Source organism: Mus caroli, chromosome 15 (assembly GCF_900094665.2).
Source record: "Mus caroli chromosome 15, CAROLI_EIJ_v1.1, whole genome shotgun sequence".
Taxonomy (NCBI): Eukaryota; Metazoa; Chordata; class Mammalia; order Rodentia; family Muridae; genus Mus; species Mus caroli.
In genome coordinates, this window is record NC_034584.1 from 167,380 (window position 1) to 186,507 (window position 19,128).

Sequence of the window (19,128 nt, forward strand, 5' to 3'; positions counted from 1 at the left end):
GGAAGTGGGGGGCACTATGGGGGACTTTTGGGATAGTATTGGAAATGTAATTGAGGAAAATATGTAATAAAAATATTAAAAAAAAATAGAAGAGTGAAAACAGTATTTCTCTCTAAAGGTTTGGATTGGAGTAAAAATAAGGAACAGAGAAGTCATAAAAATAAAACGAGATTTCAGGCCCACAACATTAAATAATTCCAACTAAGAGGTGCCAACTGTTAACTACCATGACTGTATCCTTCCACCAAGGCTACTGTGTCATTTGCAGTCCCTTGAACCTACAGGCCATACTTATATCTCACCTATGACTGGCATAAACTTCAGGGAAGGATATAGCTAACCAACCTCCCCTAACAAAAAGGAGACAGATTACACCCTACATCCCAGTGAACTGAGTCTCAAATCCTTTAGGATGAAATCTGATGATAATTTTTTTTTAAGTTAAAATAAATGGTACAAGGAGTGAAAGGAAAGGCTGATGCTACAGGTTTCAGCTCGCTCCAGGAAGCCTTCCCAAAGCTCTGCCACACTTAGCAGAGTCTCTTTCTGCCACAGCTCTGCTTTGCATTCAAACCCAGTTGCCTTCAAGTGCAGAGGCTGGATTTGGCAGGATCTCAATCACAGGGCTTCAGAGACTGCTTTGAATCAGCTGCTTTCTTAAGCTGGGCCATCTCCTCTGCCAGCTTACCTGGCTAGGAATTGGGTCCAAGCAGAACACATGCAGGCCTGTGCCTTTCTGTCCTGCTGACAGCCCAATGTGCTTAGATTCATGTGTGCTTTGGATTCCAAAAACAGCCCAGACACACTACCACATCTGCTGGTTCTTTCTGCCTCCACAGACTATAAGTGTTGAATTAAAGTATGCTGTAGTGTTGTGGGTGAGGGATGGGAGGATGATTCTATAGTTTTAGGAGTTGCCTAGGAACAAACTCTTAGACAAAATAACAAGAGTTGGAAGTCCCCCCCATGCCTTTGTCTCTGTGTAGTTGGGTGCCGAGAGCCCATGCATCAGTACAGACCCATTCTGATAGACTAACCCTTGATTTTACATTCAATTCTCAGACAAACAGGGCTGAGGGCTTTTGTGGGTTAGGCTAGAATATTCAAAGTATTTATGGTTTTTTTTTTTTTTTTTTGTAGAGAAAACACAAAATCCTGATTTGGGGAGTTTGGTTTGGCACTTCATCATGAGTTTGTTTATTATTCATCATGAGTTTGTTTGTGTTCATGGTATTTAGGGAGGTGGGAATATTTTTCTCCTGAGATTCTAGGTTCCACTAGAGCTAAAACAGGATGTTCTTTTGCATATGTCTGAGATTTTCTTTTCCCCTGGTCATACTTGCAGCAGATTTCTTGTTAGTTCCCAGGGTGAGTGCAGACTAGAGATGCTGGGAAGATTGGGATGTGAGGAGGAGGCCTGCAGACAGATACTGTGGCTCTGACTGAAGAAAGTAAGAGACAAGGATGTCTGTGAGGGCTCAGTGTCTCTGGATTCATCTTTTGGCTCACAGCTAGGTTGGGTGACTGACAGGAGGGTAGAAAAATCATTTTCCTGGAGTGGAACTGATTCAAGATGTTATCCCACTGCTACTCGGATCGGTTTGGTCAGTGGTGCCTGCATGAAAAACTTCTCATTTGTTTTGATGGCTCTAAGCTGTCCGAGCTACCGAAGCAAGGTATAAAGATGGCATCTAGTGAGTTTCTCTCTCTTTTCATATTAGAAATAACAGAATCAATTCATACATTTTCAAAAAGTGTTCCCAAACACTTTAGCTCACATCTGAGGATCTGTCTGTCTGTCTGTCTGCCTGCCTGCCTGCCTGCCTGCCTGCCTCTACTTTACTGGCCCATACCTCTTTATAGTATCAACCTCAAGATAAATAAGTAGTGTGTTTGGTGCCAAACTACCTCATCTCTGTGTGCCTTAGGCAGGGGTATGTCTGTGGTGCCTTTCATAACTAGAAGGTGGGTAGAGTCAGTCTTTGTTGTTCACTTAAAGTTTTTGTTGTCTGTAAATTAAACACTCAGATAGGCATTAGAAAGTTCTTATAGTCTATTAATAAGCATAAGCAATAAGGAATTACTTTTTATAGTTTAGGAATCTGGGTTCTATATCATTATTGTCTTAAATTATTATTATATACTAAGAAAGTCTTGCTTATTAATTGATTGATGATTGATTAATTATGCAGAATGAACTGCGTCAGGAATTCTTCCACCTGAGAAGCTGTGAACTAAGCCTATTATACTACTCCTAGAATGGAGGAGACTTAGTTTAACTAATTTGCTGGCTGTTCCTTGAGCAAGGACTGAAGCCAGGACATACTGAAGGAGGCTAGCTCGGACTAACTGCCCTCCCACATTTTCCTTCCCTTCCCTATCATCTACGGAGTGGAACATATCATTCTCAGGTCCTTGGATGAAAGTCTAAGACAAAGGGTCTTCACTAACCTTGCAGCTTGTCGTTGGCTTTCCCTGGAGGTTCATGGAGGAAAGAAAGACAAGAAAGTATTTAACTCTAACATTTAAAATGGTGATGTTTTGTTGTATAGCACAGTAGGGTAATTATAGTTGACAATGATTAATCATGTATTTCAAAATATCTAGTAGAGAAGATTTTTGGTGGCCCTGGCACACACACACACACACACATACACACAATGATAAATGCTTCAAGTGATAGATACACCAATTGCCAATTGTCCTGGTTTGAGAATCACACATCATATAGATGTATTGAAATATCACAGAGCATCCTGTAAATTATGCTGATACTGCATAGTAACATTGGGAGGAGAGGAAAGGAGGACTTGGCCAGGGAATGAAACTTAACGACTGGTGATGACCACGTTTCCAGATGTTTGTCTTCCTCATCAAGTGTCATCTCAGACGACATGGATAAAAACAAAAGAGCAAGTTCCCTCATTTAGTGTAATTAATTAATTCTTATAGAGAAACCAAGTATTGGAGGCTCTTAAAACACAGTTTTTTAAAGCACAAAATAAGATTCAGTGGTCTTCCCTGGACTACAAGCTCATTGTTACAGTATCTGGGTAGCCCTCTAACTCCTTCACATGTCACTTTCTGAAGTTTCAGTCTCATGTCACCTATTCAGGCTCTTCTGATTCTCAAACATGCCAACACGACCACCGGGACATTGCATCTGTGATTTTCTTTGCCTCCAAAGCCTCTCCCTCATATAGTCACACAGTTTTTCTCACTTCTTTTCCCCAATTTAACACACTACATTAGAAAGGTCCCTGAGACCTCCTCAGTTCAAATATTACTCAAGCCTCTGCACACACTCATGTATGCCCACAGGCACGCTCACATGCTCTCACTCAATGGGAATCTCTCCACACCATCCGACTGAGAAATCAGTGGAGGACAAAGTCAGAAGGGCATGAAGCCTTCACCTTTTAGCATAGTACAGCTGAATAGATCCTGGGGTCTTTAAATCAGGATTATCTCCTTCTGTCCAGTAGCATGAAAATGTCTCCAGTTCAGGGGAACGGCACTTGGTAAATCGAGGTTTTCCAGAAGAACCTGCAGAATAAGAAGAAAAGGCATACATGGAGTGAGGAAGGACATGTGACATTCCCAAGGAACATAACTGCTGAAGTGTGTAAACTATGGAGATAAAGCCAATCTCTCTGGGAGGTGATACTAACATCTGGAAAGGCACTTTTCTGGGCTCACCTTCTCAGCAGCTATTCCTTTCTACTGTCAGTCATCAATTTTGAAGCCAAAAAGTTGTGACTTTATTTCCTGCATTATTCTGTAGGGCCTGTTTAAGACCCAGAGCTAGTGGAAAGGTTATGAGGGCAAGTAGTTCATTTGAAAGATGAAAGACATGCCTAGGCCTAGAAGTCTGATAATAGGCAGAGAGGAGAAAAGTCCTAAGGAGGAATGCTTAAGCCTAACAGTGGCATTGCTTAGCATCTACTGTAGCATCCCAGAAAAGAATGTTGCAATTCACAAGAGTTCAACCTTTGTACCCTAGATTAATTCCCACTTGTACAAATGAGTGTTGGAACTGAAGATGTTCCACGTTCTGAAGAAATTTTAGCATTAGCACTGCTTGTACTCAAAAGATCTTGGAAGATCATTGGTAGTCATTTCCATTTCTTCTTTGGATGTGTGTGTGTGTGTGTGTGTGTGTGTGTGTGTGTGTGTGTGTGTGTACATGAGGGTGTGTGTATCTGTGTGTGTTTGTGTAGGCCAGAGGTTGACTGTACTGGCTGATTTTGTGTGTTAACGTTACACAAACTGGAGTTATCATAGAGAAAGTAACCTCCCTTGAGGAAATGCCTCCATGAGATCCAGCTGTAAGGCATTTTCTCATTTAGTGATCAAGGGGGGAAGGCATAGCTCATTGCAGGTGGTACCATCTCTGGTCTGGTAGTCTTGGGTTCTATAAGAAAGCAGGCTGAGCAAGCCAGGGTAGGCAAGCCAGTAAATAACATCTCTCCAAGGCTTCTGCATCAGGTCCTGCTTCCTGACCTGCTTGAGTTCCAGTCCTGACTTCCTTTGGTGATGAACAGCAATGTGGAAGTGTAGACTGAATAAACCCCTTTCTCCCCTACTTGATTCTTGGTCATGACGTTTGTGCAGGAATAGAAACCCTGACCAAGACAAATAATTACCAGCATAGAGGGATATTTCTGTGACAACCTGACCATGTTTTGGGGAAGACTATGGAAGGATTTTGAAACATTGGGCTAGAGAGCCATTGGGTATTAAGAGCTCTATGGGATGTTCTGTAGGATCTTGGAATTAGAAAGTGATGTTGGTTATACAAAGTTCAGTGTGAGGTAACTTTTATGCAGGTATTGATATTCACTGGAGTTTGGTAAATGCTCTAAAAGCTGGTGAATTCTATTTGCTTACTTCTCATGTGATATTTTCAAGAAAATTTGGAGACTTGTAAATAAGTTATGTTATCGTCACTTTCTTAGCTCCATTTTGATTTTTAAAGACTCATACAGTCCCAAATTTGACTAATATTTGTAGCAAAGAATGTACGTTTTGTGCTGAATCTGAATTATTTCTTATTTTAATACTACAATGTGTAAATTATACAGTCCAAGTCCCCTGTGTGAACATAGCAAGTATGTCCACAATTTGACAACTGTGGCATTTACTTTGATTGTGAGATTGGACAGTTTCCTGCTTGTGGCCCCTGATGTGTTGCTATGATATCTTACCATCTGATTGTAAAATTATTTTGTTAAAACAGCTAATAAAAATACAGTTGTTTTTTAAAAACCTATTTAAAATATGTAAGGCAAGAAGTTATGAAGTTCACTAACTATAAGGTAACAAAATTCCTTGATATCTTCTATTGGGTAGTCACTTTTGCAATTCCAAAGCCATTACTATTAGTTTGGGCCTCCACTGTCCTGGGAACAGAGTTTTATAATTCACTGCACAAAAAACACTGCTCGATCCCTTGTCCATATGAAAAGCTCCCCAGTGGGACTTAGCTGAAGCAATTCTATGTGGAGTTGTCAGGTCCTTTGAAATTCAAATTCCTGCTAAGAAATCCACAGACAGAAATAAAACTTACATGTTTGAATTTATTGAAGAATTAAGTAAATATTGATGCTTATGTTCCATCCTTTAAAATTCTGTTTAGTTGGTAATTTATGGGTCAATGATTTGTTTGTATTTTGGACTTTTAAATGTTTCCCAGTGGCTTTCATAAGTAGCATTTGGCGGTTAATTTAGGAGCCACTAGGTCATATCAGAATTTCCTTTCTGAGAGTCAGCAGGCATTCTGTTTGCAACTATTCATTGGAGGGTCTTGTCTGAATTTCATATGTCAAGTTCTTAGCTAGCAATGTCAGGAGAAAGAAGTGTTGGAACATTACAATGCAAGCCTGACTGTATAGCAATGCCTTTGCAAAATCAAGTTGACAGCACTGAAAACTTGGAATCTGAAGTTAGAGGGGGCCTTATTGCTAGAGGAAAGCAGTGGGCAAATGAGCCCTGACTCTGTTTTTTTGTTTGAGAACATTAATTCTGAATGACAATGATATACCCTTTTATATATAACCTCATCTTTCTCTTTTAAAAACCGTATCAAAAATACATTCTTCTCTCATACAATATAGCTAAATTACAGGTTTCCCTCCCTCCACTCCTCCTGGATCCCCCTCATATTCCCTTTGCCTCAGATCCACTCCTGCTCCATTTTCTCTTCAGAAAAGAGCAGGCCTCCAAGAGCCAAGAGCCAAATAGGACAAAACAAGATAACAATAAGACAAGGAAAAAGCCCTCCTATCAAGGCTGGACAAAGCAAACCAATAGGAGGAAAAGAGTCCCAAGAGCAGGCAAAAGAGTCAGAGACACAGTTCCAAATGCAATGAGCACACTTTTGTAGTGAGCACATGTGATGTTAGTTTATGTCAGCATAATCTAATATCACCTGGAAAGGGTCTCATTGAGAACTGTCTATATTAGCTTGGTCTGTGTGGCATGTCTGTGGGAGACTATCCTGATTATGTTAGTTGAAGTGGGAAGACTTGTCCACTGTGAGTGGCACCATTTCCTGGTTAGAACATGTAAGAGTGAAGGAAGGCAGTAAGAAGAGCACGAGTATGCATTTACTGTCTCTCTGCTCAGCTCTTACTACCGATGTGACTGGCTGTTTCAAGTTCTTGTGGCTTGGTTTCCATATAATGCTGGACTGTGACTCCTTTTTATGAGGTAAAATAAACCCTTTCTTTCTCAAGTTGCTACTGTTAAGAGTATTTTTATCACATCAACAAAAAATTAAGTAAGATAACACACTAAAAGATTTTGGTTTTAGGGTTGGGTTCCATTCATTTGTGCATTGCTCAACAATCACTGAGCAATTACTTATGGGTAGTCAGTAGATTAATAATCTTTACTTCCTTAAGTAGCATATTTAGTCCAAGGATTATGGCAAACAAGACAGAACATTTTACATAGAGAGGTTGGGTTCACCTCTGAGAGGGAAAAACTATTAGTTACTGTTTCTTAGTAATTTCTGCCCTGCAAATATTCTCCTGTTATGTGGAATTACTATCACTATATTTTTGAGTTCTTATGTATAAAATATGTATATATTTTAAAATTGGTTTATGTGTACAACACACTTCTATTGTATAAAAAGAATGACCAACCTGGCAAATACAGTGATACATTTCATAGATATGTCCTCTAAATCACAGAAAAGAAAATAGTTTCCTTCTAATCCTTAAAAGTGTATTTCAAAGAACACAGTGAATTGCATTCTCTTATGTGTGTACCACTAATATCATCCTTAAAATACTCAGGTATATACTGGTGCTACGTGCTGCTAGGTGACACATCATTGTCCTCAGCCAAGAGTTCTCAAGTAAGGTTTTGTTTCCTTTCCATTAGACATTTGGCAATGACTGGAGACATTATGGCTTGGTAGAGAGGTGATGCTGGCATCTATTAGAGATGTGAACAATGCATAGGACAATGGGCATGGCAAACAAAAGTCTGAACTGATATCAGTCCTGCCTTGTTCCAAATAAGCTACAGCATGAGAGTACAGAATACTTTTCTAAAATTCAAATATATGCACATAGAATGAAATAAACACACAAATATCTATAGCTTCAATCTCTCCTACTCCATAGCTTATCTAAATTTTGTTGTTGTTCAACAAAGAAAAATATTTTGCATTTTTATTTCCATAGGATAGTCTTGGGCAATTCATGTCAGATATTCAATGTTTCATTTAATTTAGAAGCATTTATGAAGCCTTGCTGGCACTCTTAAGTTGCACTAAGAAACACAAAAATAACATTGTACCTGAATTCTGATTTTGAAGAGTTAATGGGCTGCAGATAAAAATAAGGTATGCACATATTATAAAACAATGATTGCTTTAGTAAATCAGAGAAAGAAATGGTTACTAAGAACTGAAGGGATTCTATGAGGATTGTGACCTCAGTATACCAAGGCTAGAGGAAGGTTTCAAAGAAAAGGAAGGAAGGAGTAAGCAGTTCTATCTAGTTTCCTGAGATGAAAAACAAGCAGATGAATTTACTAACCAAACATCATCAGTAAGTGTTATGTTAGAGTTAGGTTTGTTTACCCATGTATCTACTAGACTAAGATCATTATTCTAGCATGCTCTGACCATCTGTCTCTGCATATTAAGATTGAGACTGATGGGACTAGATTTCACTATAGCAGAAGGCATCATGCAAACCTGAAAAGGATGGTGGCAACCAATATTTCTACCTAGCTGTGACACCCATGAGCCACATCAATAACTAGTCTGGGGCAATGACTTTGGTGCAGTAGTAGCACACATACTTTAGTGATAACCAACGGCTCTCTCTTGAATTTAAGACCCACTCAACAAGAGGGAAACCATGGTTGATATTGGAATTTTCAGTGCTAATGAAGTCATGATTGTTAGTGGAGAATCTACAACTACTTCTTTACTAAACCATCATAATCTCTAACACCAATCTATAAAACATTTGTCCTTACTGTGTATAAACATACATAGATAAATGTCGTCTTTACTCCTGGCCAACAGATCAAGACTACTTCAGAAAAACCACAGCCAATCAAAATACAATTGTAGAGTCCAATCCCAATAAATATATCTATAAAATACCTCCACACCTAAGACTCAGAGAACATTGCAGAGGAGGGGTTGGGAGTACTGTAGGGTCCAGAGGATCAGGGAGTTTTCTGTGAGATTGTGTCTCCTAGGGATGTTAGAAAATATACCCACAATGTCTTATTACCAATATGACCAAAACATGAACTGAACAACAGACATGCCAAAGCGGATGAGGGAAGAGCCCACGAATCTTCAACCCTATACAAAGAACTATAGGTGACTGAAGAAATCTTGGAGTGGGAGAAGTGATTGTCTCCAGAGAAAAGCACATCAATTGACTATCTAATGTCAAAGAGTCAGCCCTGAAAACACACATACAAGTAACATTATACAGACTGAACAGGCTATATTTAGAAATGTACGTGTGTGTATGTATATGCATATATGTATAAATACATATATACATGCAATAATGATTAATGAAAAATGAGGTCATGAATTTGAAGGAGAGTGAAGAGGGGCATATGAGAGGGTTTGGCGGGGTGGAAATGGAAGGGAGAAATTTTGTAGCCATATTATAATCTCAAAAGAAAAGAAAAGAAAAAAGATTGAGATCTGTGGATTGGGTACCTTCGTGCTAACTCTTTCCAATTGGACTAGTGGGTCTAAGTTCTGGCAGCATATTATGATCACTTGGAATATTAAAAAGAATACCTTGGAGGACTAATTTAATTAGATTAGGGTGATGCCTGAGCATTGTTGAAATGCTCCAGGTGATTGTGATGTGTTGAGGATCACTGAATAGAACAATGAGCTTCTATATTACACTAGCACAACAATGGGTTTCTCAAGTGTTTATGCTGAAAGGCCCTTCAGATACCGAGTCTTGGGGGAAAACATGCCAAATAGGGATTGCATTAGCAAAGTGAAGCAGCATGTACTGAATCCTGGGGAAGCGGGGTGTGGGGGGCACAATTCCATGTAATGAAGATGCAAAACTGCTTCTGTAGCTCTCAGAGGATGGCAACAGGGTCAGCATGACTCTCTGCTGTCCATGATTGGTTTGGCACCTCTCAAATAGATCAGGTCTTGACTTCCACTGGCATGGAGTGGACATGTGAGCTCACAGCTGTGTTCCAGGGTTTCTCCCATTGTAGTTTTTAATACACTACAAGAGTTCAGCTAAGAGTCCCACTGTGTAAGTTGCTGAGTCACGGAAGTTAGTGTAAGAGTCTTGGAAACAGATCCTGGGAGCAAGGCTGACTCTCAGGCTTCAGCTCTGTGTGAGTCCAGAGAGAAGAGTTGTGGTAAGCTTTGGCAGAGAGTTACAACTGCCCATAGATCACAGCATTAATATAGCCATGGAAATATGAGCTTGGAAACTAGTGGGATTTGAGATTGATTCTCAAATGTACAACTTGCTAGCAGAATTATAGTCCTTATTCTTTATAGTCACTGAGATGTGAATTACACTGAGTACTTGACTTGTGGACTACTACCAGGACTGAGGAGAGCTACACACTATTTCTAGTGCTTTAGTAGATCTAGATACAGCTGCAAATTGACCTTTAAGGAAAAACAGCAAAACTTTACTTGATCTTAGTCCTCATAATTAAAATTAAAATAAAAATACTTCATAATTAAAATATGAATCCTTGGCAAGGTGAAACTCCTCATAGCTAACCAAAATGGAAGCTTTTTTTTTTTCTATTTGTCTACTTAGAATTTCCATATTAAGTGTCTAGAATCCAACAGAACTTTTTACACCTCTGCACTTTGGGTATTTTAGACTAGGTAATCCATGTTCCCAGTGCCTTATTATGCATTTGAAATATTTAACATCATTCCTACCCTCTGCCTAGTAGATGCTAGGAGCATTCTTTGCATGACGGCCATGTCTCTCCACATTCCCAGAATTTACATCTTGGGCAACAGAATCACATTTGGTGATAATAGCTTCTGAATGGAAATGTATCACAGGATTACAAAACTATTCTGATTACTTTTAACTTGAGTAATTGAAAAATATTTTTGTGTAAAGTATATGCATGCTATTTGTGTGTGTGTATGTGTGTGTGTGTGTATGTGTGTGTGTTGTAGGTATGCACATTTTATGGTGTATGTGTATGGAAATCAGAGGACAAGCTTCATTGTTGGGTCTCACCTTCTGCCTTGTTTGAGACACATTTCTTTGTTCTTCATAATTGCCTATACCAAGAGAGATGATCCATGAGCTCTGGAGTATTGGAGATACATGCTGTTGCACCATGGGTTCTGGAAGTCTGAATTGAGCTCTCACACTTGCATGGCAAGTACTTTGTCAACTGAGTCATCTCTTCTGTCTTACCCTATCCCCTGACTTTGAATATAAGCAGAATATTTACTGAAGCATTGTGTAAAAGTATTCTAGAAGAGATTAGGTTCCGACTGTATGCCATACTCCTAGCATGTGCTTTGTCATTTCATACACACACTTCTGTGTATAAAATATTGTGTGTTAGTGTTGTGATCCTAACTTATAGCTAAGGGGCTGCTTCTGAGAGGTCAGATAATTTCTTGACAAAACACAGATGCAGTAAATGGTAAAGCTGGAACATGAAACCACAATTTTCTCACTTCAAAGTTCTTCTCCCCATATGGTATGCTGTAGGATTTTTCCTTCTTGGCATTAAGTTCAAAGAGTTATAAGCATCTATGAGCTGCTAGATAGCTGTAGAGACCAAGGCTAGAGACTAAGTGCTGTGGACACAATCTGAAAACACCTTATATTTAACCTTTTACTCCATGTATGTAAAATAAATGGGAAAACATCATAATTATGAGAAACATATGCAATGCCTTCAGGATGTGCCAGATTTATTTTCACAGAAATGAGAAACTGAAGATGTCCCAGAATGAAAAAACCTTCTGACTGATGGAGAAAATAAGAGTCATAAGAACCCCAAATGAAACATTGTAACATATACTGAAAACACTGTAGTGTTGTTTAAATAAAGGGGATGCAACATTCTAAGCTAGCTTGGGAAATAGGTTATTTACAGGAACTTACTTCTAAATTTCCTTGAGAGGTCAGGAGGCTGGATATATATATATATATATATATATATATATATATATATATATATATATGGCCTATATATTGGTGGACAACAGTCCAGGGACAGCTCTCAAGAATAAACTCACTGCCTGCATTTGGTCCTTCCTTTTCCAAGTCAGGAGCTCTGCTCACTTCTATCTCATAGAAATGACATTCATATTCTCATAGAAATGACATTCATACAGGCACAGAACTGTCTTCTGGGACATGGCTTTGGCTTATTTAGAGTCATAGATTCTTAGAGCTTGAAGGTAGCCAGACTTGCCATTCCATTTTACCACAAGCAGAAAAAGATGCTATCTAAAGAGGGACCGAAATTCCAATGATCCTGTGGTTGGTAAAGAGTGATAGTGTGTTCTACTGCCTCTATGAAGTAAAAAGCATGGTTTCTGTTGTTCTGTGCTTATTATGTACCCAAAAGTTGCAAAGCGTAATTAATATCCAAGGGTACCATTTTCAGGGCTTGGCTTGCTCTTGAGCCCCTAGACTGTATGACAGAAAATTATGATGATTTTTAGGTCACAGTGATAAAGTGGAAGCTTATGAGAAATCAAAATGAAGAGTCATTCTGAATAGTAAGTTATGTTCCAGCATCCAATGAATTCAAATTTCAGATGTCACTCTATTTCAATACACTAGGTGGCAGCAAATAGGTATTTAGGTACACCGTCAATAGACAGGCAGACTGGAAACAAAATGAAACTAAGTCTTTGGGTTTAATGAAAGGGGATTAATTTCTTGATGCTCTCAAACATGCACGCCAAAGCTAGAGCTCTTCTCATAAGCTTTCTTTACAAAGGTTGCCCCTTACAAACTATTAGTGGTGGACAGCTACAGCTTGGATTGCTTGGAGCTGTTCAGGCTGCTGTTTCCTGGGGAGGCGTGGCAATAGGCTATGTATTTAAAGAATGGAGAGTAACAGTCAGGGAGAGGGAATGGGCAGGTTTAAGGGAGCATGTTGCAGGATATGCTCCAGAATCAAAGGGCTGAAAAATAGATGTTAGCAGACTGGTGGGGAATCCTGGCAACAGAGATATTTGTTAAATTAAGTAAAATTAGTATCTACATATTCAGCCATAGGGATCCAAAAGATTATCTAGTGTTGCAGTTGGTTATTTCTAATACTGCGGATCAGACCCATACAGAGTCACTAAGCCCGTGTACATGAGTCACATGTCACATATGCTATGGGAGGAACTTCACAGAAAGAGTGGAAGGGTCACAATTCACAGTGCCTGTTCATAAATTCATCCCTCATCTCTTGGCATTGCAGAAGTTTTTCAGGCTCTTCTTGGCTAATTTAAAGGCTATATGGACTGAAAAGATGTAGCTCAGCTATAATTGTCTTGTAATAAAGAAGTGGCTTAAAAGATTCATATAAAGAAATTTCAAATCAAAGATGAGCTGATAATGTTGTCTCACTGATCAGAATGCAGCCGATGGCATGCTCTTCATAGCCTTAGAACAAGCTCTCAGTTGCTCCAAGCAAATCCAATGGACGGTAGCCTCCCAATCAGGACAGACTCTGAAGACTACTGGAACAGAGATTAACTTCTATTCTTGTTATGGATGAACCTCTAATTTGATGTGTACTGCAACACCTTTAAAATAACATGTTGATAAACCAGATATAGACCCTGCCTTCAAATTCCTGTTTTATAAACCACTAAATGAGAATTATCTCTTCCTAAATAAGTAAACTTGTTTAAAGTATATTTCAAGAAGCATTCTGCTCTAATAAATATTAAACACGTTTTAGAATATCATTTGATTCAGCTATATATAAAATTTAAACATGTATATATATACATATGCATATAGATTATAGTGACATGTGTTGAATTCAGAGCCTGTGTAGAAGCTAAGAAAGCTCTCTACCACTGAGTTATATCCTATCCTGTAAATTTATTTTTATGTATGACCTATGATAAAGAAAATAGAGTACTATGTATGTGTAAGAAACGTGTAAGCATGTGAACATGCAAACTGGCTATATGACTATGATACTAATGGCCTATAGAATCCAGATTTTTATGACTTGAGACAGCTTAATATATTTATAAATAAATAAGTAAAATGAAGCAAAAGACCTAGACTCTCAGTCTTCTGAATTAGTCCACTTTCCATTACCATTAAGAACTATCTGATGCTGAGGAACTTATAAAGAAAAGACATTTATTTATTTTGCAGTTCTGAGACTCAAGATCAAGCCTTTTGGCTTCAGTTTGTCTTTGGTGAGGGGCAACGGAAGGTTGAGAGTGTGGTGAGAGAGATCTCATGGTAACACAGGAAGTCAGAGGGACTAAGTAGTTTGTGTTACATGTTTTTAAAGAATATCTTTCTTGTGAATGAATTGTGATTTGCTAAGAACTATATTAATCCCTTCCAAAGCTAAGTTTCCCAATAATCTAGGACCCATTTTCTAAACACAGCCTCTTAAAGTCCCACCACCTCACAATACTGCCACACTGGGACCAAGTTTCTGACATGAATATTTTTGGAGACACACCATATAGAAACGATAGCATCTCTACAGAAAATAAACTGTCAGTTTGTTATTTAAACACTTCCATTTTATTCTCTTTGGCTTCCATATTTCCCCTGATGTTGCCAGCTATACACTTTTGTGCAAAGGTCCAAGATAAAGAGTTGAGATTTTTATTCCGTTTTAACGCTCCAGATGCCTTCCTCTTTAAAGACTACTCTGTTGGAAGCAGAGTTGCAGGAACTTTACAAAGGAGTTACCTGCCAATCAGATAAAATGTAGCTATGTGGAAAGGAAGGGAGCAGATAGCCGAAGAAAGCAATACTCTAGAGTGAGCCAATACTTTTCTTAACATTACATCTTCCAAATTAAGCAAAATAACTCTTAAAATTGTCTCCAGTATTTTGTGCTATATAAGGAATGACTTAAGTAAAAGTTGTGCACAAGTGTGGAGAAATCAGTTTGCTATATGAGGTGGACACATGGAGAGTTTTCCGTTCAGATGAGAGGCTTCTCTGGCTCTGATGATTTTCCTGTGACAGACTGTCTTTTGGTTCATTCTTTTCTCTCCCTTTGCCTCCCTCCATTCTTTCCTTCCTTTCTGTGGGGGAGGCTCTTGCTCTGCATCTCTGGATGGCCCATAACTCACCATGTAGACCAGGCTGGGCTCAAACTCTCAAAAGTCTCTGTGCCTCTGCCTCTTGAGGGCTGAGATTAAAGATGTGTGCCAACACAACCAGCACCGTTCCTTTCTTTGTAGAGCTAAGTTGTTTGTAGTAATAGTTTATATAAACTGTACTAGAGAAGGTCTATCCCCTTCCTGTGAGCAAATGCTTGGCATATGGATTGATGAATTCTATGCCAGTGCCAGCAAAGGAGTTTGCTTGATCATCACTGGGCATGTGGGCTCTACCCCAGATCTATTGAATTGCTAGCCCAGGCATCTTTGATTTTAATCCTTCGTCTTGATTTTTATGGTTCTAGGTCTCAATTCTCAGGCAGAGTGTGCAGTCTGGTAGTTGAAAAATGAGAAGAGTCAAGTTCAGAGGCTTCTCTTCTGGAATCAGGGCAGCAGACACTCACACTTGAATGGCAATTGAACTCACTTTATGATGTGAGATGTAGGATACAAACCAATGTGTGGCTATTCAGGATATGAAACTGTGGAATTGGAATCCTTCCTTTGAAAAAGACCTATGTGTCTTTGAGATGTGTCTGCCTACACAGGAACCAGGTATTTCCTACAGGCAGCTGGGTGTCAGAAGCAGAAACATCAAAGACAACACAGGACAACTCAGTTCAAGACAACTGCAAGAGGAGTCACTATTATTTCCATTTACAGATATGGATTTAAGTCTTTGAGAGGTTGAATGTCTTACTCATTTTCATTGGGATTCAACTGCTTTGTAAAAGAGAGGGAATAGCTAATGTAGGGAAGAGAATATAAGCTATTTACTTGAACCATTAATAGAATCCAGTGTTTTGTTGGAACAGAGGGGAATAATGAACCTTTCTAAGCTGATGACTTAGTAACCTTGAAGCTGTAGGTCAACAAACAGGAAATAGTCACTTAATTTGGATTGGAACACAGAGTTCTTGTCTCAGGGGAAATTTTATAGAATGTCAACAGCAGCAAATGTTCAGATCAGCTGCTGATTTTCATATTTCCACCGACAGAGAACGCTTAATGCCTTCCCCTCCCTCCTCCCAGTGGACAGTAATGATCCAGTACTGACTTAAGAGCAGTGTCTTTGCATTCAGAGCCACAGTGGCCACTTCTGACACTAATACAACACAGGTGTCCTGGGTGGTCTCTTCTCATGCGGTACTTTCTCAGGTAACTTTATTTACAGATTCAGGCCTGTCTGAGCACTGAGGCAAAGTGCGGTTGCTATTCCCTGTGCCTATGCAGCTAAGTCACATTAGCTAGCATGCCCATGAAGACATTTTGCATGGTCAGTAGTACTGTTTCTCCTGTGACTTTTATTCATGTTTCTTCACCCACCAATGAGGACTGCATGAACAAAGCTGGGTTTAAAATTGCAGGGAAGGAACCGAGGTTCTGGGCAAGTATACCCTGAGTGTGAAACCTTCCTTTTTGATATTAGTAAACTGGTCTTCTCTTCATAGCATCAATTTCTTCCAGATAAATGAAATTGGTATAGCAAGAGTAACCATAGAGAATTATTAGGGAAGCTCCAAATACTACATGTTTAACTAATGTTTATCACCCCTTACCTAGGAAATTTGGCTACCATTATCTGTACCCTAAAGTTCTAATTTTTATCCCCAGATAACAGATAATGGGCTATAATTAATCAGTTACAGTGACGATCCTACTGGTGTGTTATCTTGGTCAGTTCTCTTATCAAGAGTACCAAAGAGGGGGGCTGGTTTGAAGACCTTGGTAAATATGTGAAAAGCAGACTCAAAGATGGGGGCACCATGCCTAGGAAGTTCTACCTCAAGGCTCTCATTCTCAGCTTCTTCCTAACACTCTGTGAGTTTAGAGGACAATTTCTACAGCAAGAGCAGGTAAAGAGGCTGTGGTCCATGGTAGTGAAGGACTGTGTGTGTGTGTGCCTGAGTGTGTGTGTGTGTCCCAGTGTGCGTGTGTACAAATCCCTGAGTTTGAATGTCTGAGATTGAATCACATATCAGGATCTCTTAGCTGCAATGCTTTGGACAAACTACTTTTCTTCCCTGCACTATTCTAGACTTCTGTTAGATATGGAAAATAGCCACCATGTGCTTGCCGGGATTTGAACTCAGGACCTTCGGAAGAGCAGTCAGTACTCTTAACTGCTGAGCCATCTCTCCAGCCCTGAAAAGCATTTTCAAATGGCGAGTCTGGAGGTGAATTTTCTTTCTTGTTCCTTTCAACATTTACAAAACTTCTTACAAGTTTTGGTCAGATAACAGCTCTGCTGGTGTTTTATCTTTTAGAATACCTCAGTGTTTTCTTGATGTAGCAACTTACTTCAGACTCTGTGATAGGCATGATACTAAGACATATATGTTAGGTCCTTGAAATCATAGGGCAAGAAATTGAGGAAGGATAAAGGCATGGTCTTTAAAATAAGCCCAGAGATTCCATCTGATTTTTCAGCTGTACCACAAGAGATTGTCAACCCCATGATATGTAGTCTGTAATTTTGAAATTTATACTATAGCTTCTATGCCAGATTTATTTTTAAAGGCCCCAAACCTCAAGTTCAAGACATAAACATTTGAAAGGTCATAATTTACTATAATCGTCACAAATACTGTGATATAAATTGTTGTACTTTCATTTAATCTTTTAAAAAGTGGGATAAAGGAAATATCTCACTTAATTTTTATAGTGAGCAATCCATCAAGTTCAAATTGTAAATTTTCTTCTAGCATTCCAAATCTTCTGGTTTATGAAGTAGAAAAAAAAGCAGCATCTACATATCCCTAAATACAGACTACAGTGAATCATGCCCAAAATATTTCAAAGAATTTAAGATGGTGTATTTATATTTTGTGTCTATGGGATTGCTTTTGAGCCAGAAGTTTAATATAAGAATGAGGCAAATATACTATAGACTTAGCCCAGGGATATCACATGGAAGTGAGACGAGAGCAAAGGTTATCAAATACATGGCTTTTCTATTTTAGCAAAAAATAACATCCATCTTTTTTATAGTAGTTCTCCTCCAAGTTATTGGGAAGATTAAAAAAGGGGATGAGGTAGAGCTGGAAGAGCAGAGAGGAGAAAATGAGAGCAGACCCACATGTCCCAGAGTGTCCAGAGGTCTATCCAAGACAGAAACCCATCGTTTGGCCTGAATGATGCTGTGTTCAGATTTTTCTCCTGACAGCAGGTGAGCACACAGTGAAACCTCACTTTTATTTTCATATTTCACTGAATATCCACTTACAATTAAGCCCAGCCTGGAGAACATGGAGATTCTCTGGCATTCTTGATACTTGCAAGTTGCTGAGAATACAATGCAAAGATGAGAAATGAGGTTGTATGGGTTTTGAATGTAATTTAAGATCCAACAGCTACAAATAATTAGAGCCTCTGCTTCGGATGAGGCAAGTTAGGAGAACAAGTGTACTGTGTGGTGTCTTTATCTAACCATAAGGCCTCAAACTTTGTCAACATCCCTGAAATCCTCCTGGGCTTACTCTCTGGGTCTTTTGTAGTGAGGCAAAAATATTAGGTGAAACTCATTACTGCTATCTTTCCCCTTATTCCACAGCTTTGCTTCTTTCTCAGCAAAATCCCAATGTCACAGATTTAAATGGTTCACTTCTTATTCCAATTTAGACCTATAGTCCTTCAGATTTTAAGATCACCTTGGAGTTTATGGCTGTAATATGCACATCTGCCTCCTCATACTCATTCTGTATTATTATCATGTATGTACATTTATATGTTTATATATATTCATATCTGCCTCCTTCATTCCCCTCTACTTTATTATTATATATGTATCTTTACATCTATTACATATATGCCTCTCCCTTATACTACTTTACTTTATTATCACATATACATTTATATATTTTATTTACATATATTTTGTAGATTTTGTGTATTAGAGAAAATGTGATATTTGTCTTTCTGAGCTTGGATTATTTTGTCTGATATAACAATTTCCAATATCACCTCTCTTTTGTAAATGATGTATGTTCATTATTTAGGCTAGAAAGAATAATGAACTTATACCATTCTTCTGGGATGAGCATTGAGGCTGATTATATTTTGGCTATTCTGAGCAAAACAGTGATATACATGAATGTGTAGAAGTAATATGCCAACTCAGATTCACTCATGTTTGTTGCTGGAGCAGTAGGGCTGGATCATATTGTAGTTCAATTTTTCTGAAATTTCACACAATTTCCAAAGTGGTTACAAAAACTCAGATCCTCAACAAAGAGGGAGGAAGGGAGAACTAGGTTTAACTCTCTCTCTCTCTCTCTCTCTCTCTC

At 38.8% G+C, this 19,128-nt stretch overlaps 1 protein-coding gene across 4 annotated transcripts in view; it reads right to left on the bottom strand.

Annotated features, from left to right (window-relative positions):
- The window catches only part of Ghr (growth hormone receptor), a 253,932-nt gene that overhangs the window by 24,896 nt on the left and 209,908 nt on the right, over positions 1-19,128 (bottom strand). For all 4 annotated transcript variants that reach the window (XM_021182903.2, XM_029469879.1, XM_029469880.1 and 1 more), the window contains exons 4-5: positions 3,417-3,546; positions 2,452-2,475 (exon numbers count right to left, since the gene is read on the bottom strand). In XM_021182903.2, coding sequence (XP_021038562.1) covers positions 2,452-2,475; positions 3,417-3,546 — 154 coding nt within the window. The remainder of the gene's footprint in view (positions 1-2,451; positions 2,476-3,416; positions 3,547-19,128) is intronic.